This window comes from Saccopteryx leptura, chromosome 4 (genome assembly GCF_036850995.1).
Source record: "Saccopteryx leptura isolate mSacLep1 chromosome 4, mSacLep1_pri_phased_curated, whole genome shotgun sequence".
Lineage (NCBI taxonomy): Eukaryota > Metazoa > Chordata > Mammalia > Chiroptera > Emballonuridae > Saccopteryx > Saccopteryx leptura.
In genome coordinates this window covers 49,860,812-49,882,348 of record NC_089506.1, presented here as the reverse complement: position 1 = coordinate 49,882,348, position 21,537 = coordinate 49,860,812, and the positions used below count along the sequence as shown (strand labels likewise).

At 41.6% G+C, this 21,537-nt stretch overlaps 1 protein-coding gene across 30 annotated transcripts in view; it reads right to left on the bottom strand.

The window, feature by feature from the left end:
* The window catches only part of DOCK9 (dedicator of cytokinesis 9), a 342,320-nt gene that overhangs the window by 135,594 nt on the left and 185,189 nt on the right, over nt 1–21,537 (bottom strand). For all 30 annotated transcript variants that reach the window (XM_066380623.1, XM_066380629.1, XM_066380647.1 and 27 more), the window contains exons 4-9: nt 18,139–18,221; nt 15,710–15,779; nt 13,444–13,539; nt 12,336–12,470; nt 3,228–3,402; nt 1,948–2,015 (exon numbers count right to left, since the gene is read on the bottom strand). In XM_066380623.1, coding sequence (XP_066236720.1) covers nt 1,948–2,015; nt 3,228–3,402; nt 12,336–12,470; nt 13,444–13,539; nt 15,710–15,779; nt 18,139–18,221 — 627 coding nt within the window. The remainder of the gene's footprint in view (nt 1–1,947; nt 2,016–3,227; nt 3,403–12,335; nt 12,471–13,443; nt 13,540–15,709; nt 15,780–18,138; nt 18,222–21,537) is intronic.

The following is a 21,537-nucleotide window of genomic DNA, read 5'->3' as shown; positions in this document are numbered from 1 at the left end:
GTCTTCTCCTAGGTTTTCACTGTGTTCATCCAGTAAGCGCAGAAAGGTACACTTTGAATTCTAGATTGCATTGCATACATTATCTGTCTCAACAAATGTTTTGCTTTGAGAAATTATGAATCACCAAACATCCAGAAACAAAAAAGCCCATCTCCATGTAAAATATGATACACAGAAGTTCATAACACAAAAGAGCAAACAAACACCAGAACTCTTCCCAGCCTAAAAGGTGGTTTAAAATGGTAGCACTAAAATTAGCTTTAATAGGCAGGTGCTAAAAAGATACTGTGGTAACAATCAAGTCCTAAGAAAAACAATATTCTGAGTCCTAGAAAGGGAGGGAGATTTTATATTTTAGAAGAACCATGTTGTCTGAAGTAAAGGTCAGTGCTGAATGCTAGTCTATTTATAATTGTATACAGACAAACCATGTTTTCTATTATAGTGTTTAAGATGTGGGTGTGTCTAGTCTTTATTTCATTGTATTTGAAAAAAAGAAATAGAAAGGCAGTAACAGAATAAGAATATAAAGAGCTAGAGAAGACAAAGATATTTCTCTCATTTAAAAAAGAAATCATTCATAGATGCACACAAGGAGACTATTACAAGAATATTCGCTGTAACATTGTAATAGAAAAACTGGAAGCAACAGAACAGCTAATATAAAATGCTTTCACGATGCAATAAAAGGGATGTTACAGATCTATATACTTGGATCTCAAAAATAATGCTGAATTAAAAAATAAAACCAAGTGCAGAATAATACATTAGCATTTATATAACATTTTAAAACAAACAAAATATATCCCTATATATTGTTATAATAGATATATTGGTAAAGATATAAAAATTAAATGAAAAGAACCCCAGAAAACTCTTAATAGTACTTGTCTCTGGTTGAGGTTGCTGAAAAAGAAGGAAAAAGAATAAGGATGATGTTTAAAAAGAACTTTATAGCTGATATTTTTTCTTTAAAAAATATGGAAGCTAAAAATATAATAACAGGTGTTGAATCTGGGTGGTGAGAATATGGTCGTTTTGTTCTTTGTGCTTTTCAGTAGCTTGTAAGTTTCTCAAAATTATAAAAAACAGGTGTAACTTTTTCCCCCCATCAGAATGGCCCATCAACAGTATCACTGACAACCCCCCTTTGGTTCAGTGGCAAAATTCACATGAATCCACAATCTTTGGAATTGTGCCTATTAATTTGAATACAGGCTGCAAATGTGTGAACACAGTAAGTAGCTTGTTACCATGGGAACATTTACCTATATATTTTGGTTATTTCTTCAATACTTATAGTATGGTATCAAATATTATGGAGGAAAAAACACTTAAAAAATAATTAAAAAAGAATTGTTTGTAAAGCACTTTCTGGGAAACAGACTGAAATCCGACTTAGGTCAGTGATATATTTCACCTCAGCAAATATTCAAATTAGAAAAGAAAGAGCAGTAATTACAATAGATTTTTTTTTAGGCAAGAGGAGGCAGGCTCCCACATTTGCTCTTACCAGGATCTACCTGGCTATCCCATCTTGGGCCAATGCTCAAATACCAACCTATTATTAGTGCCTGAGGCTGATGTACTCCAATGGAGTCATCCTCAGTTCCCAGGGCCACACTCAAACCAATAGAGCTTCTGGATGCAGGAGGGGGAAGAGGGAGAAAAGGGGGAGAGGGAAGGAGGGAGAAGCAGATGGTCACTTCTCCCGTGTACCCTGACCAAGAGTCAGAACTGGGCATCCATACACCAGGCCAATCCTCTATCCACTGAGCAACCGACCAGAGCCTAGAATGTTATTTTAATGATTTACTACAACCAGCCGGGGCCAACAGTGTCATTTTAATGATTTACTACAATGTAACTGCTGATCATTTCAATAGCTGAAATGAAAACTATTTCAATATCATTCTATGAAGAACAGAAGATTTAAGATAACGTTACCTTGACAAGTTCAGGCAGGTAGCTATCTAAACCGGAACCAGAGCCTTCCAATTTGCTTTGTTCATCATCTAAAACAGCAAAAACAGATTCACTGACTCAACTGCAGTTGAACACAAATATTTTTTAAAACAGAAGGAAGAAGGTTATTTCTTTCATGTGCCTTTGAACACACTGTGTTTTAACTCTGGATATGCATTAGAAATACCTTGGAGCTTTTAAAATAAATTTTGATGCTCAGGCCAAATGATGCAAGTTCAAAATTTGATAGCAGGTACAGCACTGACACTGTCTGATGAGAACTGATACCAGTCATGAGCACCAGCCCACAGGGCCACACCCATCAGACAGGTTGTAAGTCAGGCCTCTCCAGGCACCGCCCAGGCACCAGCCCACAGGCCACACCCATCAGACAGGTTATAAGTCAGGACTCTCCAGGCACCACCCAGGCACCAGCCCACAGGGCCACACCCATCAGACAGGTTGTAAGTCAGGCCTCTCCAGGCACCGCCCAGGCACCAGCCCACAGGGCCACACCCATCAGACAGGTTGTAAGTCAGGCCTCTCCAGGCACCGCCCAGGCACCAGCCCACAGGGCCACACCCATCAGACAGGTTATAAGGCAGGCCTCCCCAGGCACCCCCCAGGACAACTAAGTCAGAATCTTTGATGGAACAAAGGAAATAATATATTTTTTAAAATTCCTAGGCATTTCTAAGACACAGAGTTGAGAATTACCTGTCTAAAGAACTGAAAAAAAAAATGATTTGGAAAGAAAGTAGCCAGATTTTTCCCACCAATCTGAGGCTTCTGCTCATCATCCTAACTGTCTTAGAAATTCCAAAGGATATGATTAATGATAACAGTAATAACAATAATTAGTATCTTAAGTGCTGACTCTATGCTAGCTACTAGATATACATTACTTTACTTAATCTTCCCATTGGCCAGCAAATTCTACTTTTTATTCCGATTTTACAGGTGAGTAAAGCAACATGCAGAAAATGTAAGCAGCTTCCCCAAGGTCTCTGAGCTGAAAAGTGGTGTTGATTACTGTGATTCAAACTCAGGTCTTCCTTTCTGCCTCCAAAGATTTCTTCCCATTACATGATTTCCTCATAAAAAATGTCAGGTAGTAAATCATTATGTGACAAAATCTTCTTGTGACAGACTACCTGTCATCTCTCATGTATGTGCGCAACATATGTCTCCTTTCTCTGTCCTCCGGCCAAAGTGAAAGACACCTGCAGGGTTGCCTGCACCTGGGAGTCAGACCTACTGACCTTCATGAGAGTCTCCATTTCGCTTTTCTTGCATCGCTGCTTCAAAGTTGAGCTGAAGAATCTTGTTTAGAGTTGTGATCCACTCTTCCATTTCCACTTCACTGTCTGCTGCCAGAAGATAGCTGCTTTTGTCCTGCATCTTGAGTTCAAAAGCAAAACGCCTGACTTTGTTGTTCTAAAACGGAAAAAGGACAATGAGACATATTTTAAAAGAATTGGAATGGGCCCTAGCCAGGTGGCCCAGTGGATAAAGCACCAAGGTAGTGAGTTCGATCCTGTCAGGGCACATACGAGAAGCAATCAATGAATATATAACTAAATGGAACAACTAAGGCCCTGGCTGGTTGGCTCAGTGGCACAGCATTGACCAGGCATGTGGAAGACCTGGGTTTGATTCCCAGTCAGGACACATAGGAGAGGCAACCATCTGCTTCTCCTTCACTCTCCCTTTTCTCTCTCTCTCTTCCCCTCCTGCCGCCATGGCTCAAATGATTCAAGCATATTGGCCCCAGGCACTGAGGATGGCTCTGTAGAACCTCTGCCTCAGGCACTAAAAATAGCTCAGTTGTGAGTGGCCCTAGATGAGCAGAGCATCGGCCCCAGATGAGGGCCAATGGGTGAATCCCAGTCTGGGTGCATGAAGGAGTCTGTCTCTTCATCTCCTCATTCTCACTTAAAAAATAAAATAAAACAAAATAAATAAATGGAAAAACTAAGTGGAATGATTTGATGCTTCTCTTTCTCTCTCCCCCTCTCCCTCTCTATCTTCCCCCCCCACACACACACTCAAATCAGTGGAAAAACATTTGTTTTAAGTTTTTCTCACCTAACCAGTGGTGGCACAACAGATAGAACATTGACATGGGACACTGAGGTCCCAGGTTGAAAAATCCAAAGTTGCCAGCTTGAATGCAGGCTCGCTAGCTTGAGCAGGGGATCATAGACATGACCCCATGGTGGCTGACTTGAGTCCAAAGGTCTCTGGCTTGAGCCCAAGGTCATTGGCTTGAGCCCAAGGTCACTGGCTTGAGCAAGGGGTCACTAGCTCAGCTGGAGCCTCCTAGTTAAGGCACATATGGGCAGCAATCAAGAAACAATTAAAGTGACACACCACAAGTTGATGCTTATCTTTCTCCCTTCCTGTCTGTCTCTCTAGTGCTAAAAAACAAGTTTTTCCCTATTATTTGCTGATGGGTGCTATCACATTGGCATTTCAGAACAAGTCCCTCCCCAGAAAACCCATCACTATTCACCTTCCCTGCTACATTTTCTCCATAGCTTTGTTTTTCCATCTGACACAGTATGTATTTTACATATGCATGTTATTTGCAGTCTGCCCCCTCCAACAGAATGGAAGCTCCTCAGTGCAGGGATTTCTTTTGTTCCATGCTACCTTACCACTTCCAGAACACTGCCTGGCAAATAACAGGCTCTTGAAAAATATCTGAACAAATGAAATTTCACTGAAAAACTTCAATTTCTCTAACTCTTATTTTTTTTAAATGATCTAGTGCAGCAGTTCTCAACCTGTGGGTCGTGACCCCGGCGGGGGTCAAACGACCAAAACACAGAGGTCGACTAAAGCCATCGGAAATACATAGCAACCCACAGGTTGAGAACCGCAGATCTAGTTTATGGTATTACATTTCTGTTTAAGCAAGAAGAGGAGAGATAGATTCCTACATGCACCCGGACTGGGATCTACCTGGCAACCCCTGTCTAGAACCGATGCTCAAATCAACTGAGTTATTTTTAGCACCTGAGGCTGACATACTCCAACCAACCAAGCTATCCTCAGTGCCTGGGGCCACACTCAAACCAATTGAGCCACTGGCTGCAGGAGGGGAAGAGGGATAGAGGGGGAGAGGAAGTGAGGGAGAAGCAGATGGTCACTTCTCCTGTGTGCCCTGACTGGAGTAAACCCAGACATCCATAGAACAGGTTAATGCTCTATCCACTGAGCCACCGGCCAGGGCCTGGCATCATATTTTTAAAAGCAAACTATTACCTATCCATATGCTTGACTTCCTAATCTGGAACATTCTCATCACTGATGAATCCCAAAAGGTATGGGGATACTGTGTCTACCTTCCCCTTCCCGGATGCCTGTGGAAGGGTGTCTGACTCAAAGTGTATAAACAGTAGTGCTCGTGCTGAAATGATGAAGGACAAAAGTGCCCTAGACCAGGGTTTCTCAACCTCCGCAGTACTGATGTTTGGGGCTGATAAATCTGTTTTGAGAGCCGCCCTGTGCACTGTAGGTGGGACAGCAGCATCCTGGCCTTACCCACTAATGACAGCAGCATTCCCCTCCAGCTGTGAAGATCCACACATGTCTCTACAGATTGCCAAACAGCCCCTGGGTTGGGGGGGGGGGGTCTGTATTAGAGAGAGATTAAGCTCTAAGGACCATGGCACAAGATTCCTTGTAGGAACAGGTTGAGGGCCATGATATCACAAACTCCTCCCAACCTGTGGGGGACAGGGCACTAAAATTCTAGCTAGCTAGCTTCAGTCCCCGTGGGGGCTGCTCAATGAAGGTCTTAGGGACAGGGCCACCCTCCCAAAGGCGTCTCTGTGTAGTGCTCAGAAACATGAAGGAGAGTGCCACTCCCGGCAAGCCACACCCCGCTGTGCACGGCCTGCCCGCTGCGGGCACCCTAAGGGCCTCCCTGGGCCTCACTGCAACTTTGCTCCAAGGCAAGAGTCAGAGTCAGAGCCTCGACGTGAAATTGTTTGCTTTCCCCTACATTCCTTACGGACTCACGATGATGGAAGTAAAGAGTGAAAAGGGGGTGGGGGAGAACATTAGGCCCCAATTCTGAATTATTCCCGTTTCCTTATCTACAAAGTAACTACTATATAATCATGTCAAACTTCTAAAATACTTCTAGGGCTTAATACTCTAAAGCGAATCCCATACAGGTCTATTTTAAAATTTCAGTTCAGGCATTTCTTTGAACTCACAGCATTAATCAACTGAATTTTAAGTAACGTCCAGTAGCAATATAGATTTAAAAAAACCCCGCAAAATACTTAAACCACAAGTTTTGCAGCTTAAGCTTACGACAGATATAGATGAAAACAAATAACTGAAATTTTTTGAAGCCTTAGAGACAATTCATTAAATAAAAAAACAGCATTCATTAGCCACAAACTGCAAAAAAGAATACGAAGGACGAGATGCCCATGGAAGTCAGAGCAGCAGATTCTCCAATGTGCCCCCGAGACTGAGTGAGCCCAGGGGAGCAAGGCACCCACACGCTGTGCTGAAGACAGGCCACAGAACTCGCATAAAACAAAGTAATCGCTTCCAGCTTTCCAAATGCCAAAAAAGCCAACTAAAAGTAACTTAGAAAGTCTCTCAACTTAAAAGCATAAATCCAATTCCTACTTGAGAATCCCACACAAGAAGTTAATTTGTCACCACGGACAGCTCACTCTGGTACTCCTTACTTCACACTGGGAATAAACATATTTGGACGTGACTTGGGTTCTGCGGTGGCAGCTTTCAGGTGAGGCTGGGTTACTGGAGGGGAGACATCCACATGCCAATGAGCTGTGGACACATAATGATGTTCAGTGAACATAAGTGATGCTGTACTTTTGATCCAGGGCCCAAAACACTTTCATGTATTCCACTGCCTCTTTTTTGGGGGCCCTGCATAGTGTTTTAGTTTTTTAAATTAGTTACCAATAATTAAGAACACCAGGATTTAACTAAAATTTTGATTTTTGCCTTTCTTTAAGATTTTTAAAATATATTCATTTTAGAGAGAGGGAGGAGGAGCAGAAAGTATCAACTTCCGCATGTGCCTTGACTAGGCAAGCCCAGGGTTTCAAACTGGCAACCTCAGCGTTCCAGGTCAGTGCTTTATGCACGGCCCCACCACAGGTCAGACCATATTTTTCCCTTTCTTGGAAAACCTGACGGTCTGGCAGCCCTGAGCTGGTATTTCCACCTTGCAGCATCATCCTCTAACTGAGACCACCTGTTCTCCAGTTGGTCACGGTCCTAAGCATGCCCTATTACTTTATATCCAAGTCACTTTTTTTCACTTAATTACCTGCTTGACCCCTGAAAACATCTGAGTTTGGACTCCCAACTTTACCGTTGACCATGATGAAGTATCAGGGTCTGAACTTACTCTGGATCATAACTACTAGACAACTGGACAGAAGAGATGAGACAACGGTTTTCACATACTGGACAACAGGGAGGGTGGGCCTGGGATCCCTGACAGAGGAGAATGAGCCCCCACACTCTCTTAGCTCTCTGCCTGGAGGCAATAGCTGGATCGCGGCATAAGAAGGAAAACCAGAGTCCTGCGGCCTCCCCGGTCGAAGAGACTGACTGAGGGCAGGAGGACCCAGGTGGCTAGAACATGCAGGGCAGTTATCAGAGTGAGACAGGGTTCTCAGCACACAAGTCAGAAGAGATCCAAACTTAGTAAAAATTCAGTCTCATATGCATTATATATATATCTTTTATTTTTATGTTACGACTTAACAAAAAGCTTACCAAAAATTAAAAAATAATCAATATCAAGCTACAATAACCTAGATTTCAGGTCACCGGAGATTAAAGCGAAGATCACAGAGAACAGGGAATAAGAATAACATCACACCCCAAAACAATATGAGTACCTAGAAGATAATGAAATGACTTCACATCTAAGGTAACATTACCTTGGATTTCTACATCTAGCCAAACTATCGGTCAAGTATCAAAGCAAAATAAAGATATTTGCAGATATGCTAACCATCAAAAAATTAACATCTTACATGTGATTTCTCAGGAAGCTACTGGAGGATAAACTCCTCGAAACCAAGAAAGTAAAACAAGAAAGAAGACAAGACAGGATCCTTGACACAGTGAGACCAACACAGGGAAGCAGGTACGGGACTCTTCAGGATGGCAGCTGTGCAGAGGCTCAGACAGCAACGGCAGGCCCTGGCGGCTGGCTCTGTGGTCGAGTTTGGCCTGGCGTGTGCATGTCCTAGCTTTGATTCCCAGTCAGAGCACACAGGAGAATCGACCATCTGCTTCTCCACACTCCCCCTTCCCTTAGCCATGGCTTGACTGATCTGAACACATTGGCCCCAGGCGCTGAGGATGGCTCCATGGAGCCTCTACCTCAGGCACTAAAAATAGCTCCATTGTGAACATGGCTACAGATGGGCAGAGCATCAGCCCCAGATGGGGTAGCCAGGTAAATCCCAGTGGGGGTGTATGCAGGAGTTTGTCTCTCTATCTTCCCTCCTCTCACTTAAAAAAGAAGAAAAAAGAAACCAACTGCATTTGATGCCTGAACAATACAGGCTTGAACTGCACAAGTCCACTTATATGTGAATTTTTTCAGTAAATGTATTGAAAAAACTTTTTGATACTTGTGACAATTTAAAGAAACTTTTAGATAAACTGCATAACCTAGAAATATTGAAAATTAAGAAAACAGTATGTCATAAATAGATAATATATATGTAGATACTTGTCTTTTTTACTATTTACTATCATAAAAATGCACCATACTTAGAGATCATTTATGGCACCATTTGCAGTTGAGAAAAATGTAAACGAATGTAAAGATGCAGTATATACGTATAACATAAAATACATGTTAACTATTTATATTATCTGTAAGGCTTCTGCTCATCAGCAGGCAGTAGTTAAGTTCTGGGTGAATCAAAAGTTATATGTGGGTCTGACCTGTTACCCACATACAACTTTATTTAACACAGTGAATAAAGTGTCGACCTGGAATGCTGAGGTCACTGGTTTGAGGCTTGCCCGGTCAAGGCACATATGAGAAGCAACTATGAGTTGGTGCTTCCTGCTCCTTCCCCCTTGCCTTTCTCTCTCTCTCTCTCTCTAAAATCAATAAATAAAATTACAAAAAAAAAATCCTGACCAGTGGTGGCACAGTGGACAGAGTGTCAACCTGAGACACTAAGTGAGGTCCCAGGTTTGAAACCCTGAGGTTGCTGGCTTGACTGCAGGCTCACCAGCTTGAGCACAGGGTCGCTGGCTTGAGTCTTAGATCATTGACACAATCCCATGGTCGCTGGCTTGAGCCCAAAGGTCACTGGCTTGAAGTCCAAGGTTGCATGCTTGAGCAAGAGGTCACTGGCTCAACTGGAGCCCCCTGGTCAAGGCACATATGAGAAGCAATGAATGAACAACTAAAGTGCTGCAACTATAAGTTGATGCTTCTCATCTCCCTCTCTCTCTCAAAAAATAAATGGAAGAAGGGAGAAAGAGAGAGAGAGAGACAGGAAGGGAGGGAGGGAGGGAGGGAGGGAGGGAGGGAGGGAGGGAGGGGAGAGAGAAGGAAAGAAAGAAAGAAAGGGGAGAGAGAGAGAGAGAGAGAGAGAAAGAGAAAGGGCGAGCTATACATGGGTTTGTGACTCTGCAGAAGGTTGACACCCTTAACCCTCGTGTTGTTTAAGGGTCAACTGTAGCCCAGATCAGAGCAGAAAGGTGGGTGGCAGGAGCTAAACCCCTATCACCAGCACATAATGTTCATATCAATGAATGAAGAGCACTGACACTCCTTATCTAGCAATATAAGGACAAATCCTAGAAACGATAATAAAAAGAGTTGAAATGATCATTTTAGGAGAGTGCAGTGTGGGTGATTGAAGTGATGCAGGCAGAAATGTGCCTTTAGTATTACCTTTCCGCACTGTTGGACTGTTTAAATCAGACAAATAATTACTTAGATGAAAATGCAATTTAATTTTACATAAACATGAACATATAAAAAACAAGTACACAAGCATACCTGAGGGTCAAACCAGAGAGTTGTGTGTCGAACCTTAACCACACTGGCCCTACAGAACAACCTTTTCTTGTAGAATCTAGCTTTGGGCTGATGCCATTAACCAATATCAAGTCATTTTAAGGGAGAATTCTCTAATAATGCTGACTGTATCTATTGTGAGGAGTTGTCAAGGAGATTGTTCATTAATTACACAGTGCCCTCTGTATGAGGGCCCCCAAGAGAAATGCCTGAATGTTCTTCATTCTGAGATTGCTGCGGCAGCTTCTGACTAATTAGATTGTATCCATGTGCGCTGTGGTACTGAATGGGTCTACAAGCTAGAGAGCGTAGAGCCCGCTAGTATTAGGTCTTCATAACACATATTTTCTCCTTACTTTAACTCCACTTTATCTCCCCCCTACCTGGACTCTTTGTTTATCTTTCTGCTTTCAAACCCACTGTCGATTTTCGGCATCCTGTGTTGTGTGTATCCTTGCAAGTTGCTGCCTTACATCTTCCTGAAAAATGGCAGGGATATGGGTGGACGGCTGAACAGCTGGATGGGAAACTGGCAACCTGCTTTCAAAGACAATTCTGTAGCGGTATGGAAGGTGAACGCCTAACTGGTAACAGCAGCTCTTTGGGAAAGGGAGCTATTGGGGTTACCAGGGACTTTCCTGTTATCTGTACTGTTTGAGATATATGATGTGTATGTATTCATGTATTACATATACTCAAAAGTAATTCTTAAGAACTCTACAGCTGAAACAGCATTATGATAAAAATATCTAACACTGGATGAAGGCTTACCATGTGCCAGGACTGTCCCTACGCTCTTACACTTGATATGGTTCCTCTCACAAGCCATATTTGGTACTATTACTATCCTCATTTTTAAAATGAGGAAACTGCCTGACCAGGTGGTGGCACAGTGGACAGAGCATTGGCCTGGGACGCTGAGGACCTAGGTTCGGAACCTTAAGGTCGCCAGTTTGAGCGTGGGATCAGACACGACCTATGGTCACTGGAGCCCAAAGGTGGGTGGCCTGAAGCCCAAGATTGCTGGCTTGAATCCAAGGTCGCTGGCTTGAGCAAGGGTAACTGACTCGACTGGGGACCCCCGCCCCTGTTCGAGGCACATACGAGAAGCAATCAATGAACAACTAAGGTGTCGCAACTACAAGTGGATGCTTCTCATCCCTCTCCCTTCCTGTCTGTCTGTCCTTCCATCTCTTTCTCTCTGCCTCTCTCAAAAGAGAGGGGGGAGGGGAACTGAGGCACAGGGAGGATAAATAATATCCCCGAGGTTATACAGTTGGTAAGTGGTAGAGTAGGAATTTGAACTCAGTCTGGATCTAAAAACCCAATCTCTTGACCAATCCAGTGTTTTTCAACAGCCAGTCCACAGACCAGTGACAGTCCATGAAGGAGTTAACCACCCTGATGTTGTATGACTCTAATCTTAGTATATTGAAAAATACTGCAATATACTACTCTGTCATTGGTACTATGATGGTAGTGATAAAGGTTATTACTGAGATGCTAAGAACTGCTCTAAATATTTCCAAGTTACTTCATCCAGTCCTCTCATTTACCCTCTTAAGGAAACATTATCACTATCTGTATTTTGCAAATGAAGAAACTTCAGGTAACAGGCTGCCCAAGGTCACATAGCTTAGAAGTGGCTGAGCCAGGTTTTAAACGTAAGACCTTACGCACAAGAGCACTTGTGTCCACTACACCATAATTCTATCACTGTGTCATACCTGCAATCTTCTGAAACGATGAAAAACAAGCCTTTTCTTTTTTTTTTTTTTTTTTTTTTTTTGTTTGTTTTTTTCATTTTTTCTGAAGCTGGAAACAGGGAGAGACAGTCAGACAGACTCCTGCATGCGCCTGACCGGGATCCACCCGGCACGCCCACCAGGGGGCGATGCTCTGCCCATCCTGGGCGTCGCCATGTTGCGACCAGAGCCACTCTAGCACCTGAGGCAGAGGCCACAGAGCCATCCCCAGCGCCTGGGCCATCTCTGCTCCAATGGAGCCTTGGCTGCGGGAGGGGAAGAGAGAGACAGAGAGGAAAGCGCGGCGGAGGGGTGGAGAAGCAAATGGGCGCTTCTCCTGTGTACCCTGGCCGGGAATCGAACCCGGGTCCTCCGCATGCTAGGCCGACGCTCTACCGCTGAGCCAACTGCCAGGGCAAACAAGCCTTTTCTTATTTAAAGTTAGCTATTATATTTCTACCACAAAAATGCCATTTTCGGAAGTGTTTGCTTAAAACTGCAAATTCACAGGTAGTACTTTTGCAAATAAGAAAGCTTGATAAAACTCTTGCCATATTTACCTGAACCACACCCATACAGGAATCCAGGAATATCGATCCTTTTGGTTCTTTGGAGATCTTTTCATCTTTATAAAAATTCAAATTGTAGGATCCATCACCAAGTTGAATCAGGTGGAAAAACCGTCTTTTAAACGACTGAGAGAAAAACACAGACACACAGCTATAGTTTCAAAATGAGAAGAGCCACAATCTCTACCAATAACTCACAATTTGACACTTATGTGAAAATCAGTTCAGTTCTCTGCAAAACAAATCTATGTAATTCTAGCCAATGCCCCAGTAATTGGGTGAGTTCAGACTCTCCTTCACATCTAATAATTCCACTGCATTTCAACTCTAAAGAGGTTAACATCCATGGGTCATTTTTCTCACCCACAGAATTGGAGATTTTTATAACTAGCCCAAAGCAGTACTAGTGAGCTCCAATCTGGGATGCAATTCAGAGGACAGAAACTTTCTCAAAGCCCCGGGGTTTCTCGCTCATGGGGAACAGAGGCTCTGCCCTGCCTCGTGCCCTGAATGATTTTCCAGCCTCAGGAGTAAGACAGCATTTCCCCAATTTAATTTTTATCTCGCAGTCCCTCCTACCCCTCTCCCATTGTTTCTTTTCTCTCTACTATTAGTGATAGTCTTTCCCTGGCCCTAGTTCTCTCCTGAATAGATTTTCATTCTGGCTTTACTTTCCTCTTCGCAACGTTCTTCCAATGTAAACACTTGCCCGTTAGTCCTCAATTTTTACTTTCCTGACTTTGTCGTGATACTTCCACAAAAGTGCTTAGGTTTAGTCTCTCAGTGATGTTCTGTGAGGTACCAAGTATCATTTTTGTAGTTAGCCCAGAGAAAAATGCCTGTGTTAGCAATCACACCTTCATACCAGCCCAATGATGATCTCTTCACACTGGGGGTGAGAGGGGAACAAGGAGAAGTGGGTGGAGGGTCTGTACAAATGGGCATCAATATTACTAACCAGAGGGAGGCATCTTACTAACCAGACAATGCCACTTTTGTCAGGAGAACAGCATGCCTATTCATCTTGAGCATTATTCCTAAGACCTACAGCAAAAAGAGTTTAATCAAGAGAGAAAAGCAGGGTGATACGTCTCCTTACCCTCATGGTCACACTTATTGCACTGTTCATGTTGCCTTTGTATAGCCATCCGTGCTTGGTGATCCCACCCTTCTGAGACCCCAGGGAGGCAGCATCCTAGGAGAGAAAGAAAACGGCAATCTTCCTTACTACCCGTGTTACCTGCCGGGCGTCTGGTTACTGGGAGAATGACTCATCTGGTGCCAGGCTGCCCCTTGCTCCTTTACCATCTGACCCTGACACCTACAAGTCATTTTGAGTTCACTGCACTGGGAAAGAGAGGGCCAAGCCTCAATTTCTGAAAACCCCAGTCCATTAAAAGACAAAGCTAGTTCCACTCCAAATGTTTACGTGTTTAATGAACCACAAAAAGTACATACTATATACTTGACCGCTCAGGTTGTAAAGTCTTGCCTGGTCTCCTGAAAAATGTTTTCAAACTACGCTCCCCTATAGTTAAAGAACAAAAGCAAATTCCTGGAAAACTTCCCAGAAGCTTAGTTCAGGGAAAGGTGAGTAAAGAAAGGAAGGAAGGAAGGAAACGTGAGGCAATAAAGAAAGGAGAGATAACATGACAGGGCAACAGAAAAGAAGGGAAGAGAGGGGAGAACACAACAGCGGGAGAGGGAAAAAGGAGAGTTAGAAAAGTGAAAGGAGGCTAGAAAAGTAAAAAAAAAAAAAAAGTTTCTTCAAGTTCTGACCCCAGACTCTGAGATCTAAGGTTAAGGGGGTTGAGCTGCCAGCTGCTGCTAAAAATATAGGCATATATTTGTATATATAATAAACAGACCGATGAAATAGATAAACACACACATACACAATCCAGCACGTCTTCCACCTCACCCTTCCACACTCTTTAAGAGGGCTCCCTTGTGACTCCTCTGCCCTTTTAAGGCTGTCCCCAATATACACTTCAACAGGTTCCCTGGGAAGAGAAGGCTACACAGCATCACGCAATTTAGCGCACACCTCCTAAAACTAGTCTCTAACATGATCCTTATTTGTATAATCAATGAGACAATTGCATAACAACCCATTTTATGCTTTGAGACTATCTCAACACTAATATTGGTGGCATTATTATTGTTATTAGCAATAACAGAAATAACATCTGTCTACGATTTTACAGTTCATTTTGTGTGTCCTTACATGCAGTATTTTAACTGGTCCTCCTCTTATTATTACTATTATTATTTTTTCTTTTCCAAGTGAGAGGAGGGGAAAGAGACAGACTTCCATTTGTGCCCTGACTGGGATCTACCCCGCAACCCCTGTCGTGGGCCCCTGCTCGGCCCCGGGGCCACGCTTGTAACTAAGCTATTTTTAGCACTTGAGGTGGAGGCTCCATGGAGCTATCCTCAGCGCCCGAGGCCAATGCGCTAAAACAATCAAGCGGAAGAGAGAAGTGGGAGGGGTAGGCTGAAGCAGATGGTCACTTCTCCTGTGTGCCCTGACCGAAAATCAAACCCTGGACTTCCAAACACCAGGCCGATGTTCTACCATTAGGCAAACTGGCCAGGGTCAATCCTCCTTTTACTATTAATCAGCACCAAGTTTTTAATATCTTGTTCTTCATTTTAAATGACTACCTCCTCTTCCCTGAATTATTTAAAAAGTGGCTTCTAAAATAATTTGCTACCAAGGACATCATTAAAGTTCTCAAGTGGTTGGTGTTATTGGCTTAGCTGACAATTAAAAAAAGAAAAGAAAAACTAAACTCACGATGAGGTATCCAATAGTGAGTAAAGGAGAATGAGCAATGCAGAGATGGGCAGCACTGTTTCATTGGGTTTCCCTTGCTCAGTGGACACAGTCACCTTCATGTTCTGTACACTTCCCCAGCCATAATAATTTCTCCAAGAGGAGGGGAAGCAGGGTTGTTAAAATCAAAGCTCCTGGATACTACATACTTCATTCAAAGCAATCACTGAAAAACCACCATTTAAAATTTACTGGCTACCAGTTTGTTTTAAGACACCTTGTTGAAAAACAACATAAACTTAAGGTCTAAGTAATCTTGATATCTTTTAAGTACAGCCAAATCTTATCCAGGCCTTTGAAAATGATCTCAGAACAAATAAACAGGCCCAGGAGAACACGCTATGTATGCTAAGTAGTCAAGTTGAAACAGAAACCTTATTTCAATCAAATAACACATTTAAAAAAAATTCTTCCCATTTCAAGAAACATTCCAAACCCTGTTTTGACTAAATGTTGATAATTTCCTAATTAATCTTCTAAATCTGTAAAATAAATCAATTTTTAAATCTGTGAGTGATCATCTTACCTCGTCCTTGTCAACCTCCTCATCAACTTCATAGACATGAACCGGAAGTTTATCCAACTTGGCCACTTTGCTTCAAAAAGAAGAAAAAAACTTGTTTTATAATTACCTCATCCATCAGAGACACTTCATTTCTTCTCCCAGCAGATGAACCAGCATTTAACAAATCCAAAGCTGGCCCACTCAGATAAAGAATAAAAACCATTTTAATGCCACTGCTTTTCAAGTGGAGTCAAGAGAACTCCAAAATCTATGCCAGAAAGATGGCATTGTCTGTTTGGATTTATGTATGTATTTTTATTATTTTTATTTTTTTAAATTATTTTTATTTATTTATTCATTTTAGAGATGAGAGAGAGAGAGACAGAGACAGAGAGAGAGACAGAGACAGAGACAGAGACAGAGACAGAGAGGGAGAAGAGGGGGAGGAGCAGGAAACATCAACTCCCATATGTGCCTTGACTGGGCCAAACCAGGGTTTGGTTTTTTTTTTTCTCAAAGCCATTCTGCACTGCAAGACCTGGGTTTTTTTTTTAAGATTTTATTTATTCATTATAGAGAGGGGAGAGAGAGAGAGAGAGAGAGAGAGAGAGAGAGAGAGAGAGAGAAGGGGGAGGAGCAGGAAGCATCAACTCCCATATGTGCCTTGACCAGGCAAGCCCAGGGTTTTGAACCGGCAACCTCAGCGTTTCCAGGTTGACACTTTATCCACTGCGCCACCACAGGTCAGGCCAGCCCAGGGTTTTGAACCAGCGACCTCAGCGTTCCAGGTCGATGCTTGATCCAATGCGCCACCACCAGTCAGGCTATGTATGTATTTTTAAATGGGAATATTTATTAATAAATAAAGACTTAGTAGAATAATTTTTAATATGAAAGTTAAGAAAGAACATGGAAAAGGAGATTCTCACATTTAAAGCGATTACGAACAACAATCTTTGATGATGGCATTAACAACAGAAAACATGACAATAATAGCGGCTAGCATTTATTAAAATTATTATGTGCTAGGCACTGTGCTGTGTACTTCATGTATTCTGTCCTTTAGTCCTTTAGATGGGGGGGACCAGTGTTAAGGACAAATCATAGATGAGGAAACTGAGGCTTACAGAGAGCAGAGCAAGTAGATGACGTAGGCATAGAACAGAATCTATGTTCTTAATCACTGTTACAATATTCCCTCTCATTCTCATCTCAATCAGAAACCCGTCTTAATGCCAAAAAGTGAAATCTGCCAGCAGTATAATTATATCATGTAGTAATATCTCACAGTCTATTCTCTTTTAGCCATGAAAATAGTTCCGACAAGATGATCAGTGAAGATGGGTTAATCTGATCAAATGGGAAGAATTTAAAAATCCCCACACGAGTATTGGGTAAACACAGAACTAAGCAGCATAAACATCTGGAGAAGATAATGCTGGAAGGGAGTATTCTGGGTTGAGGTTTAATAGGCACTTGAGAAGCTGGCTAAACACTCCTGAGTGGCTGAACCACACAAACAGAAAAACAAATAGCAAGGTCCACCAAGAATAGTATAAACAAATCAAACCCACAGATGCAACAAACACAAAGAAAATATATTAATAACATTTCAAGTTAAATTTTCATTGGTGAGGGTTGCTTTTTTTTTTTTTTTTTTTTTTTTTTTTTTTAGTTTTGAAGAGTATTACTAAAGGAGGAAATTTATTAAATATGCCAGCCGCATATATCTTACATGGGCAGCAGTCCCAAATCGTGTCGAGGGTTACTTTCGAAACCAATCCATCCTAATTTGCTTTCCACTTTCATAATCAACAACCACAACATTTAAGGGTAAATCATTTTATAATAGATATCTTCTCAAGGTAAGACCTACCTATCCCTGGTTTACTTTACTCACCATTAATCAATCTAAATACACCTACTTTTGGTGTGTATTAAAATGAGTTAATACTTTAAAGGAGGTAAAGAAATTTGGGGTAATGCCTCATTCTTTGATATACTTTTAACATAAAATTTATTCAATAAAAATAAGAAAAATGTTCATTTATTCAATATAAAATAAACATCAATCTTTTTCTTAAAAATATTATCTTTAAGATAAACACATTGTAGCATACTTCAATACCCTCCTATTTTCTTTGTTTTCTACTTCTCACTAAAAAAATGTCATCTGTTTGTGTTTTATCGGTGGTACCGTGAAAAGAATCACTAATCATAATTAATCCATCTGTTTTTATTACCACCTGCCAATCACAGAGTACTGGGATAAATTCTATTATCAAATGCCTGGTAAACAACCACTACCCCATATACACACAAACCACCTAGAAATATTTTCTCCAATTACTCTGATTGCATAGACGTTTCATACCTCTCTAAAATTTTAAGTGCAGAGAATTCTCCCTGTGTGAATAACCCCACTTTGTGTGGTTTACTCATTTACTCACTTTGGAAGCTGTCGAAACTCTCCTGAGTAATCTTCATATTTATAGTTCACAAGATGCCAGTCAGAGTTATAGGTTTTGATGCACTATTGGCGAAGGATTTAAAAAAATGAAAAAAAGGTATGTGATAACTTTTAGAGAACATTTGGGATAATTCATGAATGCACATTCATACAAACATAAAAAAAAAAATTCTTTCTTCTCAACTGTCTCATGCCTGCAAGTCCACCATCAGAGGCTCTGGAAGGCTTAAGCACCACTGAAACATTACCCTTGGGAGAGGGTCACTTTAAGTTACCCAGAATGAGGATTCATGATCTGAAGGTAGATTACAGGAGACAAACTTCACCAACTCTTGCTACATTTACATAACAATGGACAGTTTCTGACTTAAAAGCACTTGGTTCTTAAGAAGTTGTGTGGACTCTACGAGGAAACGAAAGTGAACAGAAAGCGTGAATCCTAAGATGCTTTCCTGGTATTTACTAATATTACAATTGGCTCTGTCAGTCAATATTATATAAATTTGCCCTCAGTTGTTCCTTCTATTTATAAGAGACAGAGTGAGGTTATTAGGAGGAAGGATTCCATTTCACAGTGGCACCATGACATCTTCGTGTGGATGTGTGTGTATGTATAGAATACACAAAGTATGAAGCATTCCATTGCTAAAGATTCTAAGGGTGACACTAACCTACAGAGACTGACAGACTCAACGGGCCAGCATGATGTCTTTCATTCATCTACCCAGCAAATCCACTGTGTCATATAAAGAGTCTTAGGATTTTTAAGGCGACATCTGCCAGATCTTCAAATACAAGTAACTCAAAATCAAAAGATGAAATGTTTGATTTAGTTACCATCAGCTTAGTCAAAATAATTTTCTGTGTAATCAACTTGAAAACATAGCTAGATAAATGTATTTTATGTCTTTTCTAGTTGACTTGCCTCTGTAATTAACATCACAAACAAAGTCTTTATTCTGCTTATTTCTTTTCATGTATTTCATAGCCTAATGCCCAAAGGCCTTCTGAGGCAAACTCTCTTTCACCCCAAGTCATAAAAAGAACTATAGTAACATGAACAAGAGCTTGTCTTGTGCCAGCCTCTACGCTAAGCACTTTACTGACAAGGTTGTGAAGAGGACATAGTGTAAATTTTTCATGTCATCAGTCAGAAAGGTGGAATCAATAGCACAGAGGGTTAAGACCTGAGTCAGATGTAGGAGCTAAATAACTTTTAGATTTCCTTGCTATGTAGTTATAAATGTTTTTAAATACTATCTTATTCTCATAAATGCTTACCAACTTTTTTCAAAAGCATTTTCACATTTAGAACATCAGACATCCATACTCAAAATCACATTCCAAAACCAGTATGATTTGAGAATTATCCTTAGGGCTGGATTTTCCCACTACTGTCTGTAGGTCTATTACCATAGCTAAGTCAAATCTGACTGTGTCTGACAAGGTCTTGTGGCTGTGCCCCTATTCTCTTTGTTCTGGAAGCCAAATCAGAGAGCAGCAGCCCTCAGGGCCACCTGGCTTTTCATCAGCTCGGCCACTAGAGTTGTGCCACTGAAATCTCCTGCAGATCATTACAACCATTCTGAAACATAAAATGTACCTAATTAAAAAATAAAGACATACATGATTATGTGTATTTATGTACGAATGGAACACCTGAGTGCTCAGATTTTTAATACCTTAGGTAAAGCTAGAAAGAAACGTAACTGAAAAAACATATTAGCCAGGTTAAGTAGCCAGAGGATCATTCATTTAACAAGCCACTGTTGACTGCCCACATAGCAGGCATCTGCTAAATTCCAAGGTAGAAACACAGAATAAGGCAACCAAGCCCCATCCCTCTGGGGATTTAGAAAGTCTAGGAGACAATGGGTTCAACCAGAAATCAGTCTCTAGAGAACTATTGTCTCTGAAAGCACAGGGATCTGACTGATTTCATGACTGACCTTTCAAACTTGTGAAATTCAATAATATTTTGAAGTTATACTGAAAGGTTTTTGAAGTTGTTTTTTAAAAAGCCATTAGGTCATTCTCCTCTGGACAAGAGGATGAAGAGGAAGAGCTGTTCCGCTCCACCCTCGTGGAAGGGTCCCAAGAGGGTTTCGTATGTTGGCTCTGGCAGTCTAGGATGGAGATGCTATTGCTCAACCTTCAGTGATTAAAGAACTTAATGGAGAGTTGCCCTTCAAAAACTGTATTTTTTTAAGCAATATGCTCTAAAACAGGAATCAACAAACTTTTCCTGCAAATGTCCAGAGGATAAATATTTTCAGCTTTGAGGGCCATACTGCCCTTGTTGCAGCCACTCAACTCTGAGCTGTGATGTAAAAGCAATGTAAAGCAGCCATAGGCAGTTCGTAGACAACTGTGCTGCAATAAAACTTTATTTATAAAACCTGGCTGCAGGCTAGGTTTCGCCGGTAGGTCACAAGTTGCTTACATCCTGTTTTAAAATAAACATTTGAGATTATATAAACATACCTGGCTACATTTATCTACAGTTAATTTTCCTAATATAGTAACAAAGGACATAAAATAAGAAGTGACCTTTTCAGAAGGATGAGCAAACATACTTTAAAAAATTTAAATACACATATAATTTTTTAAAAACCTCAGTGGAAACTAACTCTTGTTATTTTAATTGGTCTTCTGTTATAAAAAACATAACTTCCTTAGTATGGTGGGCAGATTTATCAATGGACATCTAGAAAATGGGGATAAAAATCCACTATTTTTAAACAAAGAAGCACTTTAAGAAACTAAGTTAAAACAGCTAATTAGTTCATTCTACCTAAAATCACCTGCGGGAAGAAACAAATACCCCATAGGGTGGAGCAGGGAGGGATGGCTGGGGGGGGGGGGGGCACAGGGGCAGCAAGGAAACAAATGCAGTAACCTGTCTCCTGGTGACGACCGTTATCTGTGCATTCAAACAAGACTAACGGTAGTCCTACATCGACCAGGGATCCTCGGGCTCGGCTCGGTTTCACTCGGCACTCATAATTACTGAACTAGTCTTGAAAATAAGTTCCAACTACAAACATGTAAATAAAGTAAATGAAAACATAAATATGTGTGCCGAGTCTCCATTAAAAAAATATCAGTAACAAGACCTCTGACATTACAGCCAGGAGTCCGTTTATCAGTTGCCCTTTATAAGTTCTGTTGCAGAATTTCATGTTTTGTCGTCAAGAAATGACCCCCGGGCCCTGGCAGGTTGGCTCAGTGGTAGAGCGTCGGCCTGGCGTACAGGAGTCCTGGGTTCGATTCCCAGCCAGGGCACACAGGAGAAGCGCCCATCTGCTTCTCCACCCCTCCCCCTCTCCTTCCTCTCTGTCTCTCTCTTCCCCTCCCGCAGCGAGGCTCCATTGGAGCA